Source organism: Hyperolius riggenbachi, chromosome 6 (genome assembly GCF_040937935.1).
Source record: "Hyperolius riggenbachi isolate aHypRig1 chromosome 6, aHypRig1.pri, whole genome shotgun sequence".
Lineage (NCBI taxonomy): Eukaryota > Metazoa > Chordata > Amphibia > Anura > Hyperoliidae > Hyperolius > Hyperolius riggenbachi.
The window spans coordinates 358,923,211-358,951,080 of record NC_090651.1 but is presented as its reverse complement, the minus strand read 5'-3'; the positions used below and the strand labels follow the sequence as shown (position 1 = coordinate 358,951,080).

The 27,870-nt window shown below is 48.6% G+C and overlaps 1 protein-coding gene across 1 annotated transcript; it reads left to right on the top strand.

The window, feature by feature from the left end:
* Nucleotides 1-226: 226 nt before the first annotated feature.
* On the top strand, nucleotides 227-26,304 carry LOC137523000 (indolethylamine N-methyltransferase-like). Its single transcript, XM_068243175.1, has 6 exons — nucleotides 227-437; nucleotides 3,832-4,035; nucleotides 7,957-8,160; nucleotides 11,555-11,758; nucleotides 25,378-25,585; nucleotides 25,684-26,304. The coding sequence occupies exons 4-6, from the start codon at nucleotides 11,602-11,604 to the stop codon at nucleotides 26,108-26,110; spliced, it is 792 nt and encodes a 263-aa protein (XP_068099276.1). The 5' UTR covers nucleotides 227-437; nucleotides 3,832-4,035; nucleotides 7,957-8,160; nucleotides 11,555-11,601; the 3' UTR covers nucleotides 26,111-26,304.
* Nucleotides 26,305-27,870: the final 1,566 nt, after the last annotated feature.

The window sequence follows — 27,870 nt, the reverse complement described above, 5'->3', positions numbered from 1 at the left end:
GAGGTCTTTTTTTGTTGTCTTTTGGAAGGATAAATGGCTGCTGGACTGGATCCTCTATCATATTACATTTTTTCTCCCTAAAGAGCAGATACGGTTAATGGTTGCTAACATGTGATCAACAAAGTATACATTCAACTGAGCTCTCATGATCATATCCTGGACATATGATGTGCTTGTGATGTTCAGAATTTGTTGATTCTGATAAGTATAACCCGGTACCCTTTCATTATCAGAACGACAGAGGAGAAAGCTGTGACTAGTCTTCTGCCTGACCTACAAGATGGACCGCAGCTCCTACAAGCTCTACCATAAACACGAACAAGATCATGATTCCAGAACATATCTGGAAACATATTATTCAGAAAATCCGGACATGTCATTTAAAGAAGACTCTGTGTTATTTCCAGTAGAGAAAATGCACCACGCACTTGTCATGGGTAAGTACACCAATGACATTGATAACCAATTTTTTTTAAATTACATTTAAAGGACACCTGAATAGAGTTGGGCCGAACCTCCGATTTTAGGTTCGCGAACCGGGTTCGCGAACTTTCGCGGAACGTTCGGTTCGCGTTAAAGTTCGCGAACCGCAATAGACTTCAATGGGGATGCGAACTTTGAAAAAAAAAAATAATTATGCTGGCCACAAAAGTGATGGAAAAGATGTTTCAAGGGGTCTAACACCTGGAGGGGGGGATGGCGGAGTGGGATACACGCCAAAAGTCCCCGGGAAAAATCTGGATTTGACGCAAAGCAGCGTTTTAAGGGCAGAAATCACATTGAATGCTAAATGACAGGCCTAAAGTGCTTTAAAACATCTTGCATGTGTATACATCAATCAGGTAGTGTAATTAAGGTACTGCTTCACACTGACACACCAAACTCACCGTGTAACGCACCGCAAACAGCTGTTTGTGTAGTGACGGCCGTGCTGGACTGGTGCGCACCATGGCGAGAGTGCAGGTTTTGGTGGCTTTACAGCCCATATGGTCGGCCTGGCTGATGTAGCTGAATGACAGAACAGTGACTGTCCAGCTGATCAAATTTGGTCTGACCACAATGAAGCAACGACCTTATTATCTTTTGTGTGCCCCCCGAGACACTCATCTAGGCGCCGGTCATTGCTTCATTGTGATACGCAAGCCCCTTCACCACGGCAAGGTAATGATCACGAAGGGGAATGGGCGCATGTACATGCCTTTTCTTTTGTTGTTGCAGCTGCCCTCAGTGCAGCCAGAAAAATTAGGCAGTCATGTACACGCACCATAAAAATTATTACAGCGGCCGCTGCTAGCAGCGGCCTAAAAAATTCAGCAATCCGCCTGGAGTCCCGGACCCTGTTGGTGGTGGCGGAGAAGGTAGTGAAGCGGCCTGCAGGCAGACATGCTGTGTGGAGGGACTGGGAGCGACTTAGTCTTTTTGGGGCAGGCCAGGCAGCCAGTCACACGGCGTGCAGGCAGAGATGCTGTGTGTGCGGGGACTGACTTAGTCTTGGGGCGGGCAGCAGCCCTCCGGGATCCATGCCTCATTCATTTTGATAAAGGTGAGGTACTTAACACTTTTGTGACTTAGGCGACTTCTCTTCTCTGTGACAATGCCTCCAGCTGCGCTGAAGGTCCTTTCTGAGAGGACGCTTGCGGCAGGGCAGGAGAGAAGTTGGATGGCAAATTGGGACAGCTCTGGCCACAGGTCAAGCCTGCGCACCCAGTAGTTCAAGGGTTCCTCATCGCTGTTCACAGCAGTGTCTACATCCACACTTAAGGCCAGGTAGTCGGCTACCTGCCGGTCGAGGCGTTGGTGGAGGGTGGATCCGGAAGGGCTACGGCGAGGCGTTGGACTAAAGAACGTCCGCATGTCCGACATCACCATGAGATCGCTGGAGCGTCCTGTCTTTGACTGCGTGGACACGGGAGGAGGATTAGTGGCAGTGGTACCTTGCTGGCGTTGTGCTGTCACATCACCCTTAAAGGCATTGTAAAGCATAGTTGACAGCTGGTTCTGCATGTGCTGCATCCTTTCCACCTTCAGGTGAGTTGGTAACAGGTCCGCCACTTTGTGCCTGTACCGAGGGTCTAGTAGTGTGGCCACCCAGTACAGCTCATTCCCCTTGAGGTTTTTTATACGGGGGTCCCTCAACAGGCAGGACAGCATAAAAGACGACATCTGCACAAAGTCGGATCCAGTACCCTCCATCTCCTCTTGCTCTTCCTCAGTGACGTCACGTAAGTCAAACTCCTCCCCCCAGCCGCGAACAATACCACGGGAAGGTTGAGCAGCACAAGCCCCCTGCGACGCCTGCTGCGGTTGTTCTCCTGCCGCTGTCCCCTCCTCCTCCTCCTCCTCCTCCTCCCCCAAAGAAACACCTTGCTCATCATCCTCTGAATCTGACTCGTCTTCTGCACACGACCTCTCTTCTTCCTCCTCCTCCCCCCTCTGTGCTGCCGCAGGTGTTGAGGAAACAGCTGGGTCTGATGAAAATTGGTCCCATGCCTGTTCCTGCCGTAACGGTTCCTGGTCACGCTCATTCGCAGCTTCATCCGCCACTCTACGCACAGCACGCTCCAAGAAGTACGCGTAGGGAATTAAGTCGCTGATGGTGCCCTCACTGCGGCTCACCAGGTTGGTCACCTCCTCAAACGGCCGCATGAGCCTGCATGCATTTTTCATCAGTGTCCAGTTGTCGGGACAGAACATCCCCATCTTCCCAGACTGTTTCGTTCTACTCCAGTTGTAGAGGTACTGGGTGACGGCTTTCTTCTGTTCTAGCAGGCGGGAGAACATGAGCAGGGTCGAGTTCCAGCGAGTGGGGCTATCGCAAATGAGGCGTCTCACCGGCATGTTGTTTTTACGCTGAATTTCTGCAAATCGTGCCATGGCTGTGTAAGAGCGCCTCAAATGCCCACAGAACTTCCTGGCCTGCTTCAGGACATCCGCTAAGCCGGTGGCGTGGTCACCGAGCAGCGCTCTTATCTGTCCACCCAGTCTGTGGACAGACTGACTTTTTTAAAAATAAACCAGGCTTGGGCGGTTGGTGAGTTCCTGGCCCATGTTGTTGGCAAGAGGTGGAAATGAAGTGGCTGAGTGGGAATCACTATGCCTGCCTCACCACCCTTTACCACCACAACCTCCTGGCTCCATCTTCATTGATAAGCCAGGTTCAATTTTTTTTTACAGCCGTGGTACTACCAACACTAGGTGCCATGGTTATTATCTGAACACAATTGCTGTGTAATTTTTTTGGAGGTGTCTGTGCTGTCCAAGTTGTGGGGAGGCCCCAAATGCGGCAGTACGACTGCTTCCTGGCGCCTCTCCTTTTTTAATGTTTTACCTGTACCATGGTACCAACACTAGGTGCCATAGCGATTCTCTGAACACGATTGCCGTGTTATTTTTTTGGAGGTGTCTGTGCTGTCCAAGTTGTGGGGAGGCCCCAACTGCGGCAGTACGACCGCAATTTAAAGGCCACTTCCGGTTTTCTATCCGGATATCCGAATCCGTTGGATACTGGGGTCGGATATCCGATTCGGATTGGAAAATTTTGAACTCGGATATCCGACCCGGATCGGATATTGGGGTATCCGGATCAGAATCGGATCCAGATAGTGAAAAGTGGCATCCGAGCAGCACTGTTGTAGTACGACAGAACAGCACACTATCATATTACATTTTTTCTCCCTAAAGAGCAGATACGGTTAATGGTTGCTAACATGTGATCAACAAAGTATACATTCAACTGAGCTCTCATGATCATATCCTGGACATATGATGTGCTTGTGATGTTCAGAATTTGTTGATTCTGATAAGTATAACCCGGTACCCTTTCATTATCAGAACGACAGAGGAGAAAGCTGTGACTAGTCTTCTGCCTGACCTACAAGATGGACCGCAGCTCCTACAAGCTCTACCATAAACACGAACAAGATCATGATTCCAGAACATATCTGGAAACATATTATTCAGAAAATCCGGACATGTCATTTAAAGAAGACTCTGTGTTATTTCCAGTAGAGAAAATGCACCACGCACTTGTCATGGGTAAGTACACCAATGACATTGATAACCAATTTTTTTAAAATTACATTTAAAGGACACCTGAATAGAGTTGGGCCGAACCTCCGATTTTAGGTTCGCGAACCGGGTTTGCGAACTTTCGCGGAACGTTCGGTTCGCGTTAAAGTTCGCGAACCGCAATAGACTTCAATGGGGATGCGAACTTTGAAAAAAAAAAATAATTATGCTGGCCACAAAAGTGATGGAAAAGATGTTTCAAGGGGTCTAACACCTGGAGGGGGGCATGGCGGAGTGGGATACACGCCAAAAGTCCCCGGGAAAAATCTGGATTTGACGCAAAGCAGCGTTTTAAGGGCAGAAATCACATTGAATGCTAAATGACAGGCCTAAAGTGCTTTAAAACATCTTGCATGTGTATACATCAATCAGGTAGTGTAATTAAGGTACTGCTTCACACTGACACACCAAACTCACCGTGTAACGCACCGCAAACAGCTGTTTGTGTAGTGACGGCCGTGCTGGACTGGTGCGCACCATGGCGAGAGTGCAGGTTTTGGTGGCTTTACAGCCCATATGGTCGGCCTGGCTGATGTAGCTGAATGACAGAACAGTGACTGTCCAGCTGATCAAATTTGGTCTGACCACAATGAAGCAACGACCTTATTATCTTTTGTGTGCCCCCCGAGACACTCATCTAGGCGCCGGTCATTGCTTCATTGTGATACGCAAGCCCCTTCACCACGGCAAGGTAATGATCACGAAGGGGAATGGGCGCATGTACATGCCTTTTCTTTTGTTGTTGCAGCTGCCCTCAGTGCAGCCAGAAAAATTAGGCAGTCATGTACACGCACCATAAAAATTATTACAGCGGCCGCTGCTAGCAGCGGCCTAAAAAATTCAGCAATCCGCCTGGAGTCCCGGACCCTGTTGGTGGTGGCGGAGAAGGTAGTGAAGCGGCCTGCAGGCAGACATGCTGTGTGGAGGGACTGGGAGCGACTTAGTCTTTTTGGGGCAGGCCAGGCAGCCAGTCACACGGCGTGCAGGCAGAGATGCTGTGTGTGCGGGGACTGACTTAGTCTTGGGGCGGGCAGCAGCCCTCCGGGATCCATGCCTCATTCATTTTGATAAAGGTGAGGTACTTAACACTTTTGTGACTTAGGCGACTTCTCTTCTCTGTGACAATGCCTCCAGCTGCGCTGAAGGTCCTTTCTGAGAGGACGCTTGCGGCAGGGCAGGAGAGAAGTTGGATGGCAAATTGGGACAGCTCTGGCCACAGGTCAAGCCTGCGCACCCAGTAGTTCAAGGGTTCCTCATCGCTGTTCACAGCAGTGTCTACATCCACACTTAAGGCCAGGTAGTCGGCTACCTGCCGGTCGAGGCGTTGGTGGAGGGTGGATCCGGAAGGGCTACGGCGAGGCGTTGGACTAAAGAACGTCCGCATGTCCGACATCACCATGAGATCGCTGGAGCGTCCTGTCTTTGACTGCGTGGACACGGGAGGAGGATTAGTGGCAGTGGTACCTTGCTGGCGTTGTGCTGTCACATCACCCTTAAAGGCATTGTAAAGCATAGTTGACAGCTGGTTCTGCATGTGCTGCATCCTTTCCACCTTCAGGTGAGTTGGTAACAGGTCCGCCACTTTGTGCCTGTACCGAGGGTCTAGTAGTGTGGCCACCCAGTACAGCTCATTCCCCTTGAGGTTTTTTATACGGGGGTCCCTCAACAGGCAGGACAGCATAAAAGACGACATCTGCACAAAGTCGGATCCAGTACCCTCCATCTCCTCTTGCTCTTCCTCAGTGACGTCACGTAAGTCAAACTCCTCCCCCCAGCCGCGAACAATACCACGGGAAGGTTGAGCAGCACAAGCCCCCTGCGACGCCTGCTGCGGTTGTTCTCCTGCCGCTGTCCCCTCCTCCTCCTCCTCCTCCTCCTCCCCCAAAGAAACACCTTGCTCATCATCCTCTGAATCTGACTCGTCTTCTGCACACGACCTCTCTTCTTCCTCCTCCTCCCCCCTCTGTGCTGCCGCAGGTGTTGAGGAAACAGCTGGGTCTGATGAAAATTGGTCCCATGCCTGTTCCTGCCGTAACGGTTCCTGGTCACGCTCATTCGCAGCTTCATCCGCCACTCTACGCACAGCACGCTCCAAGAAGTACGCGTAGGGAATTAAGTCGCTGATGGAGCCCTCACTGCGGCTCACCAGGTTGGTCACCTCCTCAAACGGCCGCATGAGCCTGCATGCATTTTTCATCAGTGTCCAGTTGTCGGGCCAGAACATCCCCATCTTCCCAGACTGTTTCGTTCTACTCCAGTTGTAGAGGTACTGGGTGACGGCTTTCTTCTGTTCTAGCAGGCGGGAGAACATGAGCAGGGTCGAGTTCCAGCGAGTGGGGCTATCGCAAATGAGGCGTCTCACCGGCATGTTGTTTTTACGCTGAATTTCTGCAAATCGTGCCATGGCTGTGTAAGAGCGCCTCAAATGCCCACAGAACTTCCTGGCCTGCTTCAGGACATCCGCTAAGCCGGTGGCGTGGTCACCGAGCAGCGCTCTTATCTGTCCACCCAGTCTGTGGACAGACTGACTTTTTTAAAAATAAACCAGGCTTGGGCGGTTGGTGAGTTCCTGGCCCATGTTGTTGGCAAGAGGTGGAAATGAAGTGGCTGAGTGGGAATCACTATGCCTGCCTCACCACCCTTTACCACCACAACCTCCTGGCTCCATCTTCATTGATAAGCCAGGTTCAATTTTTTTTTACAGCCGTGGTACTACCAACACTAGGTGCCATGGTTATTATCTGAACACAATTGCTGTGTAATTTTTTTGGAGGTGTCTGTGCTGTCCAAGTTGTGGGGAGGCCCCAAATGCGGCAGTACGACTGCTTCCTGGCGCCTCTCCTTTTTTAATGTTTTACCTGTACCATGGTACCAACACTAGGTGCCATAGCGATTCTCTGAACACGATTGCCGTGTTATTTTTTTGGAGGTGTCTGTGCTGTCCAAGTTGTGGGGAGGCCCCAACTGCGGCAGTACAACCGCAATTTAACCACCCTGGCGTTCTATTAAGATCGCCAGGGCAGCTGCATGAGGGTTTTTTTTAAATTAAAAAAAAAATATTTCATGCAGCCAACTGAAAGTTGGCTGCATGAAAGCCCACTAGATGGCGCTCCGGAGGCGTTCTTCTGATCGCCTCCGGCGCCCAGAATAAACAAGGAAGGCCGCAATGAGCGGCCTTCCTTGTTTTGCTTAGATCGTCGCCATAGCGACGAGCGGAGTGACGTCATGGACGTCAGCCGACGTCCTGACGTCTGCCGCCTCCGATCCAGCCCTTAGCGCTGGCCGGAACTATTTGTTCCGGCTGCGCAGGGCTCAGGCGGCTGGGGGGACCCTCTTTCGCCGCTGCTCGCGGCGGATCGCCGCAGAGCGGCGGCGATCGGGCAGCACACGCGGCTGGCAAAGTGCCGGCTGCGTGTGCTGCTCTTTATTTCATGTAAATCGGCCCAGCAGGGCCTGAGCGGCACCCTCTGGCGGTAATGGACGAGCTGAGCTCGTCCATACCGCTAAGGTGGTTAAAGGCCACTTCCGGTTTTCTATCCGGATATCCGAATCCGTTGGATACTGGGGTCGGATATCCGATTCGGATTGGAAAATTTTGAACTCGGATATCCGACCCGGATCGGATATTGGGGTATCCGGATCAGAATCGGATCCAGATAGTGAAAAGTGGCATCCGAGCAGCACTGTTGTAGTACGACAGAACAGCACACTATCATATTACATTTTTTCTCCCTAAAGAGCAGATACGGTTAATGGTTGCTAACATGTGATCAACAAAGTATACATTCAACTGAGCTCTCATGATCATATCCTGGACATATGATGTGCTTGTGATGTTCAGAATTTGTTGATTCTGATAAGTATAACCCGGTACCCTTTCATTATCAGAACGACAGAGGAGAAAGCTGTGACTAGTCTTCTGCCTGACCTACAAGATGGACCGCAGCTCCTACAAGCTCTACCATAAACACGAACAAGATCATGATTCCAGAACATATCTGGAAACATATTATTCAGAAAATCCGGACATGTCATTTAAAGAAGACTCTGTGTTATTTCCAGTAGAGAAAATGCACCACGCACTTGTCATGGGTAAGTACACCAATGACATTGATAACCAATTTTTTTTAAATTACATTTAAAGGACACCTGAATAGAGTTGGGCCGAACCTCCGATTTTAGGTTCGCGAACCGGGTTCGCGAACTTTCGCGGAACGTTCGGTTCGCGTTAAAGTTCGCGAACCGCAATAGACTTCAATGGGGATGTGAACTTTGAAAAAAAAAAATAATTATGCTGGCCACAAAAGTGATGGAAAAGATGTTTCAAGGGGTCTAACACCTGGAGGGGGGCATGGCGGAGTGGGATACACGCCAAAAGTCCCCGGGAAAAATCTGGATTTGACGCAAAGCAGCGTTTTAAGGGCAGAAATCACATTGAATGCTAAATGACAGGCCTAAAGTGCTTTAAAACATCTTGCATGTGTATACATCAATCAGGTAGTGTAATTAAGGTACTGCTTCACACTGACACACCAAACTCACCGTGTAACGCACCGCAAACAGCTGTTTGTGTAGTGACGGCCGTGCTGGACTGGTGCGCACCATGGCGAGAGTGCAGGTTTTGGTGGCTTTACAGCCCATATGGTCGGCCTGGCTGATGTAGCTGAATGACAGAACAGTGACTGTCCAGCTGATCAAATTTGGTCTGACCACAATGAAGCAACGACCTTATTATCTTTTGTGTGCCCCCCGAGACACTCATCTAGGCGCCGGTCATTGCTTCATTGTGATACGCAAGCCCCTTCACCACGGCAAGGTAATGATCACGAAGGGGAATGGGCGCATGTACATGCCTTTTCTTTTGTTGTTGCAGCTGCCCTCAGTGCAGCCAGAAAAATTAGGCAGTCATGTACACGCACCATAAAAATTATTACAGCGGCCGCTGCTAGCAGCGGCCTAAAAAATTCAGCAATCCGCCTGGAGTCCCGGACCCTGTTGGTGGTGGCGGAGAAGGTAGTGAAGCGGCCTGCAGGCAGACATGCTGTGTGGAGGGACTGGGAGCGACTTAGTCTTTTTGGGGCAGGCCAGGCAGCCAGTCACACGGCGTGCAGGCAGAGATGCTGTGTGTGCGGGGACTGACTTAGTCTTGGGGCGGGCAGCAGCCCTCCGGGATCCATGCCTCATTCATTTTGATAAAGGTGAGGTACTTAACACTTTTGTGACTTAGGCGACTTCTCTTCTCTGTGACAATGCCTCCAGCTGCGCTGAAGGTCCTTTCTGAGAGGACGCTTGCGGCAGGGCAGGAGAGAAGTTGGATGGCAAATTGGGACAGCTCTGGCCACAGGTCAAGCCTGCGCACCCAGTAGTTCAAGGGTTCCTCATCGCTGTTCACAGCAGTGTCTACATCCACACTTAAGGCCAGGTAGTCGGCTACCTGCCGGTCGAGGCGTTGGTGGAGGGTGGATCCGGAAGGGCTACGGCGAGGCGTTGGACCAAAGAGCGTCCGCATGTCCGACATCACCATGAGATCGCTGGAGCGTCCTGTCTTTGACTGCGTGGACACGGGAGGAGGATTAGTGGCAGTGGTACCTTGCTGGCGTTGTGCTGTCACATCACCCTTAAAGGCATTGTAAAGCATAGTTGACAGCTGGTTCTGCATGTGCTGCATCCTTTCCACCTTCAGGTGAGTTGGTAACAGGTCCGCCACTTTGTGCCTGTACCGAGGGTCTAGTAGTGTGGCCACCCAGTACAGCTCATTCCCCTTGAGGTTTTTTATACGGGGGTCCCTCAACAGGCAGGACAGCATAAAAGACGACATCTGCACAAAGTCGGATCCAGTACCCTCCATCTCCTCTTGCTCTTCCTCAGTGACGTCACGTAAGTCAAACTCCTCCCCCCAGCCGCGAACAATACCACGGGAAGGTTGAGCAGCACAAGCCCCCTGCGACGCCTGCTGCGGTTGTTCTCCTGCCGCTGTCCCCTCCTCCTCCTCCTCCTCCTCCTCCCCCAAAGAAACACCTTGCTCATCATCCTCTGAATCTGACTCGTCTTCTGCACACGACCTCTCTTCTTCCTCCTCCTCCCCCCTCTGTGCTGCCGCAGGTGTTGAGGAAACAGCTGGGTCTGATGAAAATTGGTCCCATGCCTGTTCCTGCCGTAACGGTTCCTGGTCACGCTCATTCGCAGCTTCATCCGCCACTCTACGCACAGCACGCTCCAAGAAGTACGCGTAGGGAATTAAGTCGCTGATGGTGCCCTCACTGCGGCTCACCAGGTTGGTCACCTCCTCAAACGGCCGCATGAGCCTGCATGCATTTTTCATCAGTGTCCAGTTGTCGGGCCAGAACATCCCCATCTTCCCAGACTGTTTCGTTCTACTCCAGTTGTAGAGGTACTGGGTGACGGCTTTCTTCTGTTCTAGCAGGCGGGAGAACATGAGCAGGGTCGAGTTCCAGCGAGTGGGGCTATCGCAAATGAGGCGTCTCACCGGCATGTTGTTTTTACGCTGAATTTCTGCAAATCGTGCCATGGCTGTGTAAGAGCGCCTCAAATGCCCACAGAACTTCCTGGCCTGCTTCAGGACATCCGCTAAGCCGGTGGCGTGGTCACCGAGCAGCGCTCTTATCTGTCCACCCAGTCTGTGGACAGACTGACTTTTTTAAAAATAAACCAGGCTTGGGCGGTTGGTGAGTTCCTGGCCCATGTTGTTGGCAAGAGGTGGAAATGAAGTGGCTGAGTGGGAATCACTATGCCTGCCTCACCACCCTTTACCACCACAACCTCCTGGCTCCATCTTCATTGATAAGCCAGGTTCAATTTTTTTTTACAGCCGTGGTACTACCAACACTAGGTGCCATGGTTATTATCTGAACACAATTGCTGTGTAATTTTTTTGGAGGTGTCTGTGCTGTCCAAGTTGTGGGGAGGCCCCAAATGCGGCAGTACGACTGCTTCCTGGCGCCTCTCCTTTTTTAATGTTTTACCTGTACCATGGTACCAACACTAGGTGCCATAGCGATTCTCTGAACACGATTGCCGTGTTATTTTTTTGGAGGTGTCTGTGCTGTCCAAGTTGTGGGGAGGCCCCAACTGCGGCAGTACAACCGCAATTTAAAGGCCACTTCCGGTTTTCTATCCGGATATCCGAATCCGTTGGATACTGGGGTCGGATATCCGATTCGGATTGGAAAATTTTGAACTCGGATATCCGACCCGGATCGGATATTGGGGTATCCGGATCAGAATCGGATCCAGATAGTGAAAAGTGGCATCCGAGCAGCACTGTTGTAGTACGACAGAACAGCACACTATCATATTACATTTTTTCTCCCTAAAGAGCAGATACGGTTAATGGTTGCTAACATGTGATCAACAAAGTATACATTCAACTGAGCTCTCATGATCATATCCTGGACATATGATGTGCTTGTGATGTTCAGAATTTGTTGATTCTGATAAGTATAACCCGGTACCCTTTCATTATCAGAACGACAGAGGAGAAAGCTGTGACTAGTCTTCTGCCTGACCTACAAGATGGACCGCAGCTCCTACAAGCTCTACCATAAACACGAACAAGATCATGATTCCAGAACATATCTGGAAACATATTATTCAGAAAATCCGGACATGTCATTTAAAGAAGACTCTGTGTTATTTCCAGTAGAGAAAATGCACCACGCACTTGTCATGGGTAAGTACACCAATGACATTGATAACCAATTTTTTTAAAATTACATTTAAAGGACACCTGAATAGAGTTGGGCCGAACCTCCGATTTTAGGTTCGCGAACCGGGTTTGCGAACTTTCGCGGAACGTTCGGTTTGCGTTAAAGTTCGCGAACCGCAATAGACTTCAATGGGGATGCGAACTTTGAAAAAAAAAAATAATTATGCTGGCCACAAAAGTGATGGAAAAGATGTTTCAAGGGGTCTAACACCTGGAGGGGGGCATGGCGGAGTGGGATACACGCCAAAAGTCCCCGGGAAAAATCTGGATTTGACGCAAAGCAGCGTTTTAAGGGCAGAAATCACATTGAATGCTAAATGACAGGCCTAAAGTGCTTTAAAACATCTTGCATGTGTATACATCAATCAGGTAGTGTAATTAAGGTACTGCTTCACACTGACACACCAAACTCACCGTGTAACGCACCGCAAACAGCTGTTTGTGTAGTGACGGCCGTGCTGGACTGGTGCGCACCATGGCGAGAGTGCAGGTTTTGGTGGCTTTACAGCCCATATGGTCGGCCTGGCTGATGTAGCTGAATGACAGAACAGTGACTGTCCAGCTGATCAAATTTGGTCTGACCACAATGAAGCAACGACCTTATTATCTTTTGTGTGCCCCCCGAGACACTCATCTAGGCGCCGGTCATTGCTTCATTGTGATACGCAAGCCCCTTCACCACGGCAAGGTAATGATCACGAAGGGGAATGGGCGCATGTACATGCCTTTTCTTTTGTTGTTGCAGCTGCCCTCAGTGCAGCCAGAAAAATTAGGCAGTCATGTACACGCACCATAAAAAGTATTACAGCGGCCGCTGCTAGCAGCGGCCTAAAAAATTCAGCAATCCGCCTGGAGTCCCGGACCCTGTTGGTGGTGGCGGAGAAGGTAGTGAAGCGGCCTGCAGGCAGACATGCTGTGTGGAGGGACTGGGAGCGACTTAGTCTTTTTGGGGCAGGCCAGGCAGCCAGTCACACGGCGTGCAGGCAGAGATGCTGTGTGTGCGGGGACTGACTTAGTCTTGGGGCGGGCAGCAGCCCTCCGGGATCCATGCCTCATTCATTTTGATAAAGGTGAGGTACTTAACACTTTTGTGACTTAGGCGACTTCTCTTCTCTGTGACAATGCCTCCAGCTGCGCTGAAGGTCCTTTCTGAGAGGACGCTTGCGGCAGGGCAGGAGAGAAGTTGGATGGCAAATTGGGACAGCTCTGGCCACAGGTCAAGCCTGCGCACCCAGTAGTTCAAGGGTTCCTCATCGCTGTTCACAGCAGTGTCTACATCCACACTTAAGGCCAGGTAGTCGGCTACCTGCCGGTCGAGGCGTTGGTGGAGGGTGGATCCGGAAGGGCTACGGCGAGGCGTTGGACTAAAGAACGTCCGCATGTCCGACATCACCATGAGATCGCTGGAGCGTCCTGTCTTTGACTGCGTGGACACGGGAGGAGGATTAGTGGCAGTGGTACCTTGCTGGCGTTGTGCTGTCACATCACCCTTAAAGGCATTGTAAAGCATAGTTGACAGCTGGTTCTGCATGTGCTGCATCCTTTCCACCTTCAGGTGAGTTGGTAACAGGTCCGCCACTTTGTGCCTGTACCGAGGGTCTAGTAGTGTGGCCACCCAGTACAGCTCATTCCCCTTGAGGTTTTTTATACGGGGGTCCCTCAACAGGCAGGACAGCATAAAAGACGACATCTGCACAAAGTCGGATCCAGTACCCTCCATCTCCTCTTGCTCTTCCTCAGTGACGTCACGTAAGTCAAACTCCTCCCCCCAGCCGCGAACAATACCACGGGAAGGTTGAGCAGCACAAGCCCCCTGCGACGCCTGCTGCGGTTGTTCTCCTGCCGCTGTCCCCTCCTCCTCCTCCTCCTCCTCCTCCCCCAAAGAAACACCTTGCTCATCATCCTCTGAATCTGACTCGTCTTCTGCACACGACCTCTCTTCTTCCTCCTCCTCCCCCCTCTGTGCTGCCGCAGGTGTTGAGGAAACAGCTGGGTCTGATGAAAATTGGTCCCATGCCTGTTCCTGCCGTAACGGTTCCTGGTCACGCTCATTCGCAGCTTCATCCGCCACTCTACGCACAGCACGCTCCAAGAAGTACGCGTAGGGAATTAAGTCGCTGATGGTGCCCTCACTGCGGCTCACCAGGTTGGTCACCTCCTCAAACGGCCGCATGAGCCTGCATGCATTTTTCATCAGTGTCCAGTTGTCGGGCCAGAACATCCCCATCTTCCCAGACTGTTTCGTTCTACTCCAGTTGTAGAGGTACTGGGTGACGGCTTTCTTCTGTTCTAGCAGGCGGGAGAACATGAGCAGGGTCGAGTTCCAGCGAGTGGGGCTATCGCAAATGAGGCGTCTCACCGGCATGTTGTTTTTACGCTGAATTTCTGCAAATCGTGCCATGGCTGTGTAAGAGCGCCTCAAATGCCCACAGAACTTCCTGGCCTGCTTCAGGACATCCGCTAAGCCAGGGTACTTTGCCACAAATCTTTGAACCACTAGATTCATGACATGCGCCATGCAGGGTATGTGTGTCAGCTTCCCCATATGCAAAGCGGCAAGCAGATTGCTGCCGTTGTCGCACACCACGTTGCCTATCTCCAGGTGGTGCGGGGTCAGCCACTCATCCACCTGTTTCTTAAGAGCAGCCAGGAGAGCTGCTCCAGTGTGACTCTCCGCTTTGAGACAAGCCATGTCTAAGATGGCGTGACACCGTCGTACCTGGCATGCAGCATAGGCCCTGCGGAGCTGGGGCTGTGTAGCTGGAGAGGAGAACTGCCACTCAGCCAAGGAGGAGGAGGAGGAGGACAGCGAAGAGCATGTAGCAGGAGGAGAGGAGGTGGCAGGAGGCCTGCCTGCAAGCCGTGGAGGTGTCACAATTTGGTCCGCCGCTTTCTGCTTGCCATCGTTCACCACCAGGTTCACCCAATGGGCTGTGTAGGTAATGTAGCGGCCCTGCCCGTGCTTGGCAGACCAGCCATCCGTGGTCAGGTGTACCCTTGACCCAACGCTCTTCGCAAGAGATGACACCACTTGCCTCTCAACTTCACGGTGCAGTTGGGGTATGGCCTTTCTCGAAAAATAAGTGCGGCCTGGCATCTTCCACTGCGGTGTTCCGATGGCCACAAATTTACGGAAGGCCTCAGAGTCCACCAGCCGGTATGGTAACAGCTGGCGAGCTAACAGTTCCGCCACGCCAGCTGTCAGACGCCGGGCAAGGGGGTGACTGGCCAAAAGTGGCTTCTTCCGCTCAAACATTTCCTTCACGGACACCTGACTGCTGCTGTGGGCAGAGGAGCAGGAACCGCTCAAGGGCAGAGGCGGAGTGGAGGAGGGTGCCTGTGAAGGTGCAAGGGAGAAAGCGGCAGAAGCAGATGATGCACCTGAAGGAGGAAGAGGAGAAGGAGGGTGACTTTTCTTTTGTGTGCTGCTGCTGCTTTTGCTCAGGTGGCCATCCCATTGCTGTTTGTGCCTTTTCTCCAGGTGCCTTCGTAAGGCACTTGTCCCTACGTGAGTGTTGGCCTTTCCACGGCTCAATTTTTGTTGGCAGAGCGAACAGATGGCTTTGGTCCGATCTGAGGCACACACATTAAAAAATTTCCACACCGCTGAGCCACCCTGGGATGTGGGCACTATGGGGACCTCAGCAGCTGATGCTGAAGGGCAAGTTGGCTGGCTGTACATAGGTGGTGGCGATACATGGTGCCGGACTCTGCCACCAGCTGTTTCTGACGAAGAGCTGCCCCAGCTTCTTTCAGCAACTTCTATCCTCCTACTACTCTCTGACTCCCCCTCTGAACTGTCCCCCTCTTCATCTCCTCTATTGGGAACATACAGAGGATCCCTATCATCGTCATCATCGTAATCATCCTGCCCAGCTTCGCTTGACTCAGAAAAATCCAAACATGCACCATCAGTAGGTCCTTCATCCTCCTTACACGTTACATCCATAGTGTTGCCGCGTAACGCAGACATATGAGCTGGTGAAAATTCATCTGGCTGTAACAATGGCTGTGCATCAGTGATTTCACCACCACTAAATAATTCTTGCGAAGTGTCAAATGCAGCGGAAGTGGTGCTAGTAGTAGCGCTGGTGGCTGAGCAAGATGAGGTGTTCTGTGTCGCTAAATACTCAACCACGTCCTGGCAATCTTGGGAGGTGATGGGACGTGCCTTCTTCCGAGCACTGTACTGTGGGCCAGGTCCACACGAAATTACATTTACACGACCTCGCGCAGACCTGCCGGGTGGCCTTCCTCTGCCTCTGCCACTACCTCTTCCTCTTCCTCTACCTGTTTTGTCCATATCGGGTATGCACGGAGTGGTATATCACACTGCGTGCACTCACGTAGGTAGGTGGGTTCACTTAACTGCACAGGTATGCGCACTGATGCGGTGGGTTCACTGAACAGTACAGGTATACAGTGGCGGGTTCACTGAACACAACAGGTATGCAGTGGCGGGTTCACTGAACAGGTATGCAGTGGCAGGATCACTGAACAGGTATACAGTGGCGGGTCCACTGAACAGAACAGGTATACAGTGGCGGGTCCACTGAACAGAACAGGTATACAGTGGCGGGTTCACAGAACAGGTATGCAGTGGCAGGTTCACTGAACACAACAGGTATGCAGTGGCGTGTTCACTAAACAGGTATACAGTGGCGGGTCCACTGAACAGAACAGGTATACAGTGGCGGGTTCACAGAACAGGTATGCAGTGGCAGGTTCACTGAACACAACAGGTATGCAGTGGCGGGTTCACTGAACAGGTATACAGTGGCGGGTCCACTGAACAGAACAGGTATACAGTGGCGGGTCCACTGAACAGAACAGGTATACAGTGGCGGGTCCACTGAACAGAACAGGTATACAGTGGCGGATTCACAGAACAGGTATACAGTGGCGGGTCCACTGAACAGAACAGGTATGCAGTGGCGGGTTCACTGAACAGGTATACAGTGGCGGGTCCACTGAACAGAACAGGTATACAGTGGCGGGTCCACTGAACAGAACAGGTATACAGTGGCGGGTCCACTGAACAGAACAGGTATACAGTGGCGGATTCACAGAACAGGTATACAGTGGCGGGTCCACTGAACAGAACAGGTATACAGTGGCGGGTCCACTGAACAGAACAGGTATACAGTGGCGGGTCCACTGAACAGAACAGGTATACAGTGGCGGGTCCACTGAACAGAACAGGTATACAGTGGCGGGTCCACTGAACAGAACAGGTATACAGTGGCGGGTCCACTGAACAGAACAGGTATACAGTGGCGGGTCCACTGAACAGAACAGGTATACAGTGGCGGGTTCACAGAACAGGTATACAGTGGCGGGTCCACTGAACAGAACAGGTATACAGTGGTGGGTTCACAGAACAGGTATGCAGTGGCAGGATCACTGAACAGGTATGCAGTGGCAGGATCACTGAACAGGTATGGAGTGGCAGGATCACAGTACAGGTATGCAGTGGGCTGAGGGCTCACTGAACAGAACAGGTATGCAGTGGCAGGATCACTGAACAGGTATGCAGTGGCAGGATCACAGTACAGGTATGCAGTGGGCTGAGGGCTCACTGAACAGAACAGGTATGCAGTGGCAGGATCACTGAACAGGTATGGAGTGGCAGGATCACAGTACAGGTATGCAGTGGGCTGAGGGCTCACTGAACAGAACAGGTATGCAGCCAGGAAGAAGTTAAGCCTAACTAATCTTTCCCTATATGAGAGACTGCAGCAGCTCGCCCTACTCTCACTAATGCAGGCACACGAGTGGCCGTAATGGCCGCCGCTGCCTGCCTTATATAAGGGGGGGTGGGGCTCCAGGGGCTAGTGTAGCCTAATTGGCTACACTGGGCCTGCTGACTGTGATGTAGAGGGTCAAAGTTGACCCTCAGTGCATTATGGGGCGAACCGAACTTCTTCCGCAAAAGGTTCGCGTGCGGTACCCGCACGCGAACCACCTACGTTCGCGCGAACCACGTTCGCGCGAACCACGTTCGCCGGCGAACCGTTCGGCCCAACTCTACACCTGAAGTGAGGGTATATGTAGGCTGCCATATTTAGTTCCATTCAAACTGGCTGACCCCCTGGTCCTCTGCCTCTAATACCTTTAGCCCTAGACCCCGAACAAGCATGCACAAGATCAGGTGTTTCTGACATTATTGTCAAATCTGACAAGATTAGCTGCATGCTTGTTTTAGGTGCATGATTTATTTTTATTTTTTATTTTTTTTATTTTTTTTCTTTAAACTCAGCACACAGACCCAAATTCATGAGTAATCAGTTACCTGGGGCATTAGCAGTTTCTTTTCTTGCCATACCCCTGAACTGAAATGTGTGATCATCATAGTTTATTCATCATAGTTTTTTTGTCATAGTTTGGTAAGAGCTAAATATGCATATCTGTGACTTTCTTCACCATTAAACCCCTATTCCACCCCAATTAAACGACTGTTGCTGAGACAGCTATCCACCTATCCCTCTCGTACCACAGTCGTATACATTTACACCATCAACATCCTACACGTACTCCTCTCATATCTCCAGCTTCTCTCTTTAAGAGAACCTATACCCTACAGAGTCATCCAACAAACATCAGGTAACCCCAAACAGACCCAACACAGTCATCCCACCATCCGCCCCTTCCCAGAGGCCCACCATCTCCCTCCATCACCAACCAACACCACCTCCCTCCAGCCCAAACAAGGGCTGATTTAGACACTACTGCAGGCAAATAGAACAGTAGGGCTGCCAGGCAACTGGTATTGTTTAAAAGGAAATAAATATGGCAGCCTCCATATCCCTCACACTTCAGGTGTACTTTAAAGAACTGTTGTCTCAAAAAAGTAGGCAGTTAAGATCTGACAGAACCGACAGGTGTTGGGCCAGTCCATCTCCTCATGAGAGATTCTCAGGGTTTTCTTTGTTTTCTACAGCACTTCCAGAACAGCAGTTTAACTGCCAAAATAGTAAGATACCAGCCAGCCTCCCTACTCACTTGCACACTATTTTGTCAGTTAGAATTTACAACTGCTGTTCAGGAAATGCTATTGAAAACAAAGAAACCCCGAGAATCCCCCATTTTGAGATGGACTGGTCCAAAACCTGTCGGTTCTGTCAGATTTGAACTGCCTACTTTTTTCGTGATAGTAGTGGTCCTTTAAGGGAGATATCCAATTTGAGTTTGATAAGGTCTAGCAAATAGGTGCCTATTGAATGGGCACAGAGTGCACAAAGCCAAAGAGTGGACACTCTCATGAAACCACTATCATGACAAATTAAAAAAATGTTTCACTGATATATGTGAGATGTACATCTCTACCAGAGTAAAATGCACTATAAATTAGTTTTTCCTTATGTTGCTGTCACTTACAATAGGAAGTAAAAACCTGACAGCTTTTGGACTAGCCCATCTTCTCATGGGGGATTCTCAATATTTCCTTTATTCTTTATAAAAACAATCTCCAAATCTCTGTAGAGGATCTATACAAAGATATTGGCCACCCTCCATATTCTGACAGTTGGACTGAGCAACTGCCATTCAACAAGTGCTCTTGAAAATGAAGGAAATGCAGAGAGTCCCCATAAGGACTATAGTCCAAAAGTCAGATGTGTCATTTTACTACCTACTGTTTGTGGCAGCAGCATAGGAAAAGAAAATACATTTCTAGGGCATTTTATTCAGGAACAAATGTACACATGAAATTAGTACAGAATGCTACTGCTGACAAACCAACCTTGCTACTGTCACATTACACCAATTCTTTGCTCACTGCACTGGCTACCTGTAAAATAGAGAATACTCTTCAAGATTGGACTGTTGACATTCAAATCCCTACACAATTTGGGCCTTGGATACATAAAGGACTCGATTAAACTGCACCACACCTCTCACAACCTCAGATCAGCAGGTTCCATAAACTTGGTCACTCCCAGAGTGCACCTCAGAACCTTTGGAGCTGGAGCTTTCTGTCATGCTGTTCCTACACTTTGGAATTGCTTGCCTGACCCAGTAAAGACAACCCCATCCCCAGAGTTATTCAACTCCAGACTGAAAAGCCACCCGAATAGCCTGGCATTTGCGGACTTATGCAGGTGAAACTCAAAAAATATCTTGCAAAAGTCCATTTATTGTTTCAGTACTACAACTTAAAAGGTGAAACTAATATATGAAATAGGAGCCCTTTGCAGGTGTTTTGTATGAATTAGTTGATAATAGTCTGACACTTTGAGCCTAGAACATTGAACATTTTCACAATATTCTAATGGGATGAGATTTTAATTTGGGGGTTTTCATAAGCAGTAATCCATAATATTAACTAAAACCTTGAAATATATCTCGCTTTCCATTAAATTCTATGAGTCTATTTCATATGTTCGTTTCACCCTTTAATTTGAATTACTGAAATAAATGGACTTTTTCACATTATTCAATTTTTTCTTTACCTTTTTTCACCTGTAGAAATCTCCCTTATAATCAACATGGGCATGCTTGCCTCAGCTAAAACGCCGCTCTCCTACGGCAGAACGAGGGGTCTTTACCCCACAAATCCCCCCTCCTGCCAAATTCATGACCAACTTGGTTGCAGATTTTGCTGCTCATGGAGGCAGAGCTTTCGGCTGTAGCTCTGCCTCCATGCGCGTCTGTCAGTGGCGGATCTCCCTGCCCCTCTCAGTGAAGGAACACTGAGAGGCGCGGGCAGAGGCGGAGATACGCGCTGATAGATGCGCTGAGAGGCAGGGCTATAGCCGCTAGCCCTGCCTCAAGCAGGGAGCGATCCCTGCAAAACACGGAGGGGATTTGGGGAGTAAAGACCCCTCGTTCTGCCACAGGAGAGCGGCGTTTTAGCTGGGGCAAGCATGCCCATGTTGATTATAAGCTAAAAAGTGATTTTTAAACTCGCTTCAGACTCTCTTTAAGTCCTACAGGAGAAAAGCACTTTACAGATGTTGTTTGTTGTTGTTTTGTTGTTGTATGCACACACGTCAATTTTACATTGTTTCATGACAGTGGTCCTTTAACCTCTTGAGGACCAGAGTTTTATCCTCCCTAGTGACCAGATGATTTATTACAATGCAGCACTTCACAGCTTTATCAGTTTATTGCTCGGTCTTACAACTTAGCACCCAAATGAATTTTGCCTAGTTTTCTTCCCACTAATAGAGATTTATTTTGGTGGTATTTGATTGCTGCTGCTATTTTTATTTTCTTTTTATTAATTACATTTTTTTTTTAATAAAAAACCCCATTTCTTTTATTCCCCCCTTCCCCCATAAATCAGCCCTAGACTGCAATCCATACACCACACTACAGATACATATGCATATGCCTATGATAGGAATTAGACTGGGAGCTGTTGGGTAGTGTTGAGCGAACAGTGTTCGCCACTGTTCGGGTTCTGCAGAAAATCACCCTGTTCGGGTGATGTTCAAGTTCGGCCGAACACCTAATGGTGTTCGGCCAAACTGTTCAATGGCCGGCCGAACAGAGCCGAACAGGGCCTCTGTTCGGCCGAATACGGCCCCTGTTCGGCCGAATACGGCCCCTGTTCGGCCGAATACGGCCCCCCTTATGGGGTCGCAGGCATAAGGGGGGAGCATGCCCCGATCGCGGGGGGGGGGGGGGGTCGGAAATTCCCCCCACCCCCTCCGCTAGCGCTCCCCCCTCTGCCCGCTTCCCCATAAAAAAAGTTTAATGCAAGTTAAATAGTACCGGTGGCTGGCAGTGACAAGTTGAGGCCGGGCAGCGGGCGGTTCAGTGGTAGTACCCTTGTGGTACTTCCGCCCTTTCTCTGACCTCACGTCCTCTACGTGATGACGCATACGAGGGTATGCTTGACGCGTACCCTTGTATGCAGAGGACGTGAGGTCAGAGAAAGGGCGGAAGTACCACAAGGGTACTACCGCTGAACTGCCCGCTGCCCGGCCTCAACGCGTCACTGCCAGCCACCGGTACTATTTAACTTGCATTAAACTTTTTTTATGGGGAAGCGGGCAGAGGGGGGAGCGCTAGCGGAGGGGGTGGGGGGAATTTCCGACACCCCCCCCCCCCCCCGCGCGATCGGGGCATGCTCCCCCCTTATGCCTGTGACCCCATAGGGCCCCCAAAATGGGCATGTTCGGGGGTCCCATTGACTTCCATTGAGTTCGGGGTTCGGGCCGAACATGCCGAACATCTGGCCCATGTTCAGCCTGTTCGGCCCGAACCCGAACATCCAGGTGTTCGCCCAACACTACTGTTGGGAGGGACAGTTAAGTGACAGAGCTGTCCACTGTACACCGCTGTTCTAGATTACAGTGCTGTACACATATATATTTGCTTCTTTCAGTTAAAATCAGCCTGCCAGCTCCGATTGCGGGCTGGCAGGCTGATCAGGGAGCCACACTGTGTTGACAGCAGGGAACGCGCACTCGAGACAGCACTCGTTCTCTGCTAATCTCACTCCTTGCGAGATGATGCCTATTGGAGTGATTGAGACCTGAGAGCGCAACTCTCCCGCCGCCAATCGGCATTAGGCGAGTGGGAGATGGTTAAGCATTAAAGCAAAAATGGCACAAGAGAAGGAAGGATTCATGCTCCTAAGATGTTGGGGTGTGGCAGAGCAACATGTCTAATGAAATGCAATGTGGCAGGTCTGTCATCATGGAGGCCACGAGGGGCAGAGCATACATCTGACTGATGGGGGTGTGGTAGGTAGATAGACAACATGCTATCTTGTGGAGAAGCAACAAAGTAGGGATGGTCATAGTCAGCCAACTTCGCTACATTGGAATAACGCATAGTTTTACGCAATTACGCTTCGCCAAACTACGGCTTCGAAATCAAATATTCACTTCGTATGCATTTCTTAAACTACACGTTAAAATACGCAATTACACGTATGCAGACGCTTATGCCCGCATGCAGAAAATTTTACACATTAATTCCTCTTTTATACCAGGTACTCTTCTATGCGTACATTCCCCTTTACAATGCGTAAATTTGTAAGCATACAATTGCACGCGGAAATAACGCATTCGTAGTTCACTACACAATACACATGTTAATTATGCATAGTGGGCGTAAGCTACGCATAGCAGTACTGCGCTACACGTAAATTTGTAAGCGTAGTTTTGAAACTTCACCTACGAACTACGATACGTAAATTCGCACTGGCGTAGTTTCTGCTCATCCCTGCTGCAAAGTCATAAAACATGATAAAGACAGAAATGGGCAATCAGGATGGTGGGGCTACCATATTTTACTGGTGTAGTATTTTGGGGTTGGTCAATTTTTAGTATATGATAAGAGTTGGTACAAGGAAGTGGAAGTGCAACGCAAAAGGTTTGCCTTGGTTCTAAATGACCAATCTCTGTTGGATTCATTTCATTTGCAGCCTTGGAGCGCTGCCAATCTTTTGTTTTTTGAAAAATTGTGTGGACCATTAATGGCCAGCAGCCCCAGGTAAGAATTATGTTTTAACTGTTAGACTAGTGGTTAGGTCTCTTCCACGAGGACACGTCATCGCTGTGAAAGAGTCTAGTAAAAAAAAACAATCTGTGCACATTCTGTTTGTTGAAGCCAACGTCCTGCAACTTCTATCTTTCTTTACAAAAATCCTATACAGAATCACAGATGGCTCCTGAAAGTGCAGCAGCCACATATGAAAGCATTAATTGCATTTTCACATGGAATTTCAGATTTCGTCAAAACACCCGCAATTTCAAAATGTATGACCCTATGACTAAAGCGGGCCACACACCATACAATGAAAACTTTGATTTCCCCTTTTTTGAAAACAAAAACAATTACAGTATTTGTGTACAATTTTTTTTTTACAGCTGTGGTAGAGGATTCTGATCAATGCTTCAGAAAATTGAATGATGTAGGATATATTGTAAATGTCTAGGTTTACTGTATCACATGGCCCACAAATGTAGCATGTATTTCATTAGACAGATTTGGTTGCCTTTTTTGTGCTTGTCCCACTCCTCCTCCAGGTCTTCCTCTCCCTCTGCCTCTATCTTTTCCTGTCTGAATTCCTCTTCTCATCCGCACTCTTCCTCTATCCATTTTTGTTGAAGACAGTTGACTTTTGTAGTGTTTGTAGCCCTGACTGGTGTGTCCATATTTATGCACCTTTGTGTGTGCACACCTGGTGACTGTGCTTAACCATTCGGTTCATGTGAGTGCTCATTTGAGAGTCTTTGCCTTGATATTGCAAGGAAGTGTAAATACCATTGATTTCTGAGTCTAATGTACACAAATTGTGTGTAGTGTTCTGAAAATCACTGCGTGTAGAGTTTTGCTAAAAGTGTGAAGCTGTCTATGTGCTTATAGTTGTGCCTATCTGAGAAGGTATTTTGCTCCTTGAGTGTTAGGTTTTGCAATTGTGGTAAAGTTTTAATTTAAGTGTGTGATCGGTTGAAAAAAACTATAGTGATTTTAGATCAGCCATGACTTAAATAGATAATACCTATAACTTCCAGGTAGTGTTTTTTTTTTTCTAGACCCTCTGATGGTGGTTTTTTTCTAGACCCTCTGATGGTGGTTTTCTCTAGACCCTCTGATGGTGGTTTTCTCTAGACCCTCTGATGGTGGTTTTCTCTAGACCCTCTGATGGTGGTTTTCTCTAGACCCTATGATGGTGGTTTTCTCTAGACCCTCTGATGGTGAGGATTACTGCTCTTCAGAAGCTGATACTTTAACCACTTCTCTACCACAGGGTTTTTCCCCTAAAAACAACACTAATTTTAACATTTCAGGGAGGCAAGGGTTAATGGGCTTAATGGGGGTATAATTTATTTTAAAAAAAACCTCACTGATGCTAATCACTCACTAATGCTGTATTAGTTATCTGAGATCCTCTTACGAGTGATCTCAGTAACTGTAACAGCATAGTGATTGATTCAATGTTTACACACATTCTAAATGAATGAGCACTGTCATTGGCTTTGGCAGTGCTCATTCAAACTTGTAAGCACTTGATTGGCTGACCAGCGGGTGCCGAACGCGACCGCACATCCGCGTGCACGCGACCGCGCATCCGCGTGCACGCGATCGCGCACGCGAACGCTCACAGCGGGAAAACAAACAGGAGATGCCTATCTACGCCCCTGTGCCCCAGGTGAATTTTAAAGGGGCGTAGATAAGGGTGGCAAGGGTTGCTAAGTGGTTAAAAGGCATTTCTCAGATAGGTTTCCCAAAACCCCGGTAAGCTGTTTCTGGTCACCTGTCATTTTACCTTCAAATGATCCCTTTAAATTCATATATTGGGCCCTATCCAATTCACTTTTTCTACTAAGTTTTCTCAGAGAAGATTATTTTCATCTTCTGTTTACAGTAAAATAACTTTCCATCACTCTGCAATTGAAAAAGTACCAACAAGTAGGTGGAAATGTGCTATCAAAATGATTATGCATATCTTCTTGCTTGCTGGTGGCCTAGAAGGAATTTTACTATAAGTGTTGAAATATCTCCTTGGAAAAACTTAGGAAAACAAGGGAATTAGCTTGTGCCTCATTATCTTTTACACTGCCATGGTTGAAATAAATGTTGCGTGATGAAATTCCTTCTAACACGTTGTCTACCCCCTGCAGGTCACATTACTGGAAAGCTCTTGATTGACATCAGTGCCGGCCCCCATATTCACCATCTCTATTCTGCCTGTGAGTTCTTCCAAGAGATCATCCTGATGAGGACCAATGAGCAGTGCATCATGGAGATAATGAAATGGCAGGGTGACCGTACTGGAGCTTTCAGTTGGGGACATGCGGCTGCCCATGTTACCAACTTAGAAGGAAAAAGGTGAGATCTCATGGAATGACCTTTGAATTTGATAGTAACATCCCGTATTTTTGCATTCCAAAGTAGTACTATCTTCAGCTTCTTCTTTTTTTTTACAGTGATGAATGGGAGGCGAAAGAGTTGAAGCTGAAGTCAGCCATTACCCATGTTGTGAAATTTGACACAGAGACAGAATCTCTGACAGACCTAATAGGGGTTCCTCAGGCCGACTGTGTCTTCATCTATGGATTGCTGGATCTGATCTGCAAAGATCAAGATGACTACATGAGTAACTTGAGAAGGATCTTAAAGCTATTAAAACCAGGGGGTCACCTGTTCTTAATTGGAGCAAGAAATGCCTCGTTTTACACAGTTGGGGAGCAGAAGTTTCACATGTTCACATATGATGAGAATTTTGTGAAAAAAGCATTTGTTGAAGTAGGGATGTCCATTCTCCAATGTGAAGTTATGCCAAGAAAATCTAAGAGCCATTTAACTGATTATGATGGCTCCCTGTTCATCGCAGCTTGCAAACAGTCATTGTAGGTTGAAAGTGAAATGTTAACAGTTGAATCCAGAATTATTATTATTTTTGGGGGGAAGGGGTGGAGGAGGAAGGAATTAGCCATGTTCTCGTAATCTTTTAGACTTTCACCCCAATGTTATTCTGATCTGTTTTTCTCTTTACAAAGGAGTAATTTTGAGATGAAAACATGAGATAATGATTGGCAACTGAAAAATCTCTGTTATATTTCTTACTGATAAAGAAACACCACAAAGACATAAAGTAGAATGTGATACATTATTCAGAATACCCAATTTTATGTTAATTATCCTGGTTTCAGCATCAGAAACATCCCTGTATCTATATACTGGTTTATTTTGGTATTTAACCCCCCCTCCCAGTAATGTTTATCCTAGGCTCTGATGTCACAAAGCCTTCTTCGGCCATTGCAATCTGGAAGACCAGGAGCCATATGCAATTAACTTTTTCTCCTGAGTTGTCTCCTGAGTTTCTTCTTAGGAAATAATTTTTCATCTTCGATTTAGATTAACTTTTCAGCACTTTGCAATGGAAAAGTACCATAAAGTAGGTGAAAAAGTACTATCAAAATTATTGTGATTTTTTTTTTTTTTGCTTGCTGGTGATTTAAAAGGTATTTTATTGACAAGTTTGAAAATATCACCTAAGAGAAAACTCAGGTGAAAAAGTGAATTTCACATGGTCCCCGTTGTCAAACTTGACACAGAGGAAGAGCAGCATACACAAGGGGAGCGGAAGGCAAATGGGGGCATACTAGGGGCAGAACACAATGGGGACAGGAGGGATGCATTGGGGACACATTGGGAAAGAAGGGGGCACATTGGAGGCAGATGAGACCAGAAGGGGACACATGGGGGACACACTGGGGTCAAAAGGGAACACATGGGGAAAGAAGAGGACACACTGGGGACAGAAGGGGACACACTGGAGACAGAAGGGAGCATATGTTGGACAGATGGAAGCACATGGGGACACAGGAGGACACAAGCATTATGGAAGAACATCTACTAGACCAGTGGTTCCCAACCTTTTTGGAGTCGTGACACATCAAACCAAACGTTCAGATCTCCGTGACACGTAGACTATATGCATGTAATGAGAGACAGCGTTTCCCTACTAAATGCACATAAGAGAAAGTTTCACCAGTAAATGCAGGTAATGAGAGACGGCGTTTCCCTAGTAAATGCACATAATAAGAGACAGCTTTTCACCAGTAAATGCACATAATAAGAGACCGCTTTTCACCAGTAAATGCACATAATGACAAACAGCCAGTTGTCCCCAGTATATGTAGCCAGGGATATAAATATGTGCCCAGTATATGTAGCCAGGGGTATATGTGCCCAGTATATGTAGGCAGGTGTATATGTAGCCAGAGGTATATGTGCCCAGTATATGTAGCCAGGTGTATATGTCCCCAGTATATGTAGCCAGGGGTATATGTGCCCAGTATATGTAGCCAGAGGTATATATGCCCTGTATATGTAGTCAGGAGTATATGTCCCCAGTATATGTAGCCAGGGGGTATATGTCCCCAGTATATGTAGGCAGGGGTATATGTCCCCAGTATATGTAGGCAGGTGTATATGTCCCCAGTATATGTAGGTAGGTGTATATGTCCCCAGTATATGTAGGCAGGTGTATATGTCCCCAGTATATGTAGGCAGGTGTATATGTCCCCAGTATATGTAGGCAGGGGTATATGTCCCAGTATATGTAGCCAGGGGGTATATGTCCCCAGTATATGTAGGCAGGGGTATAT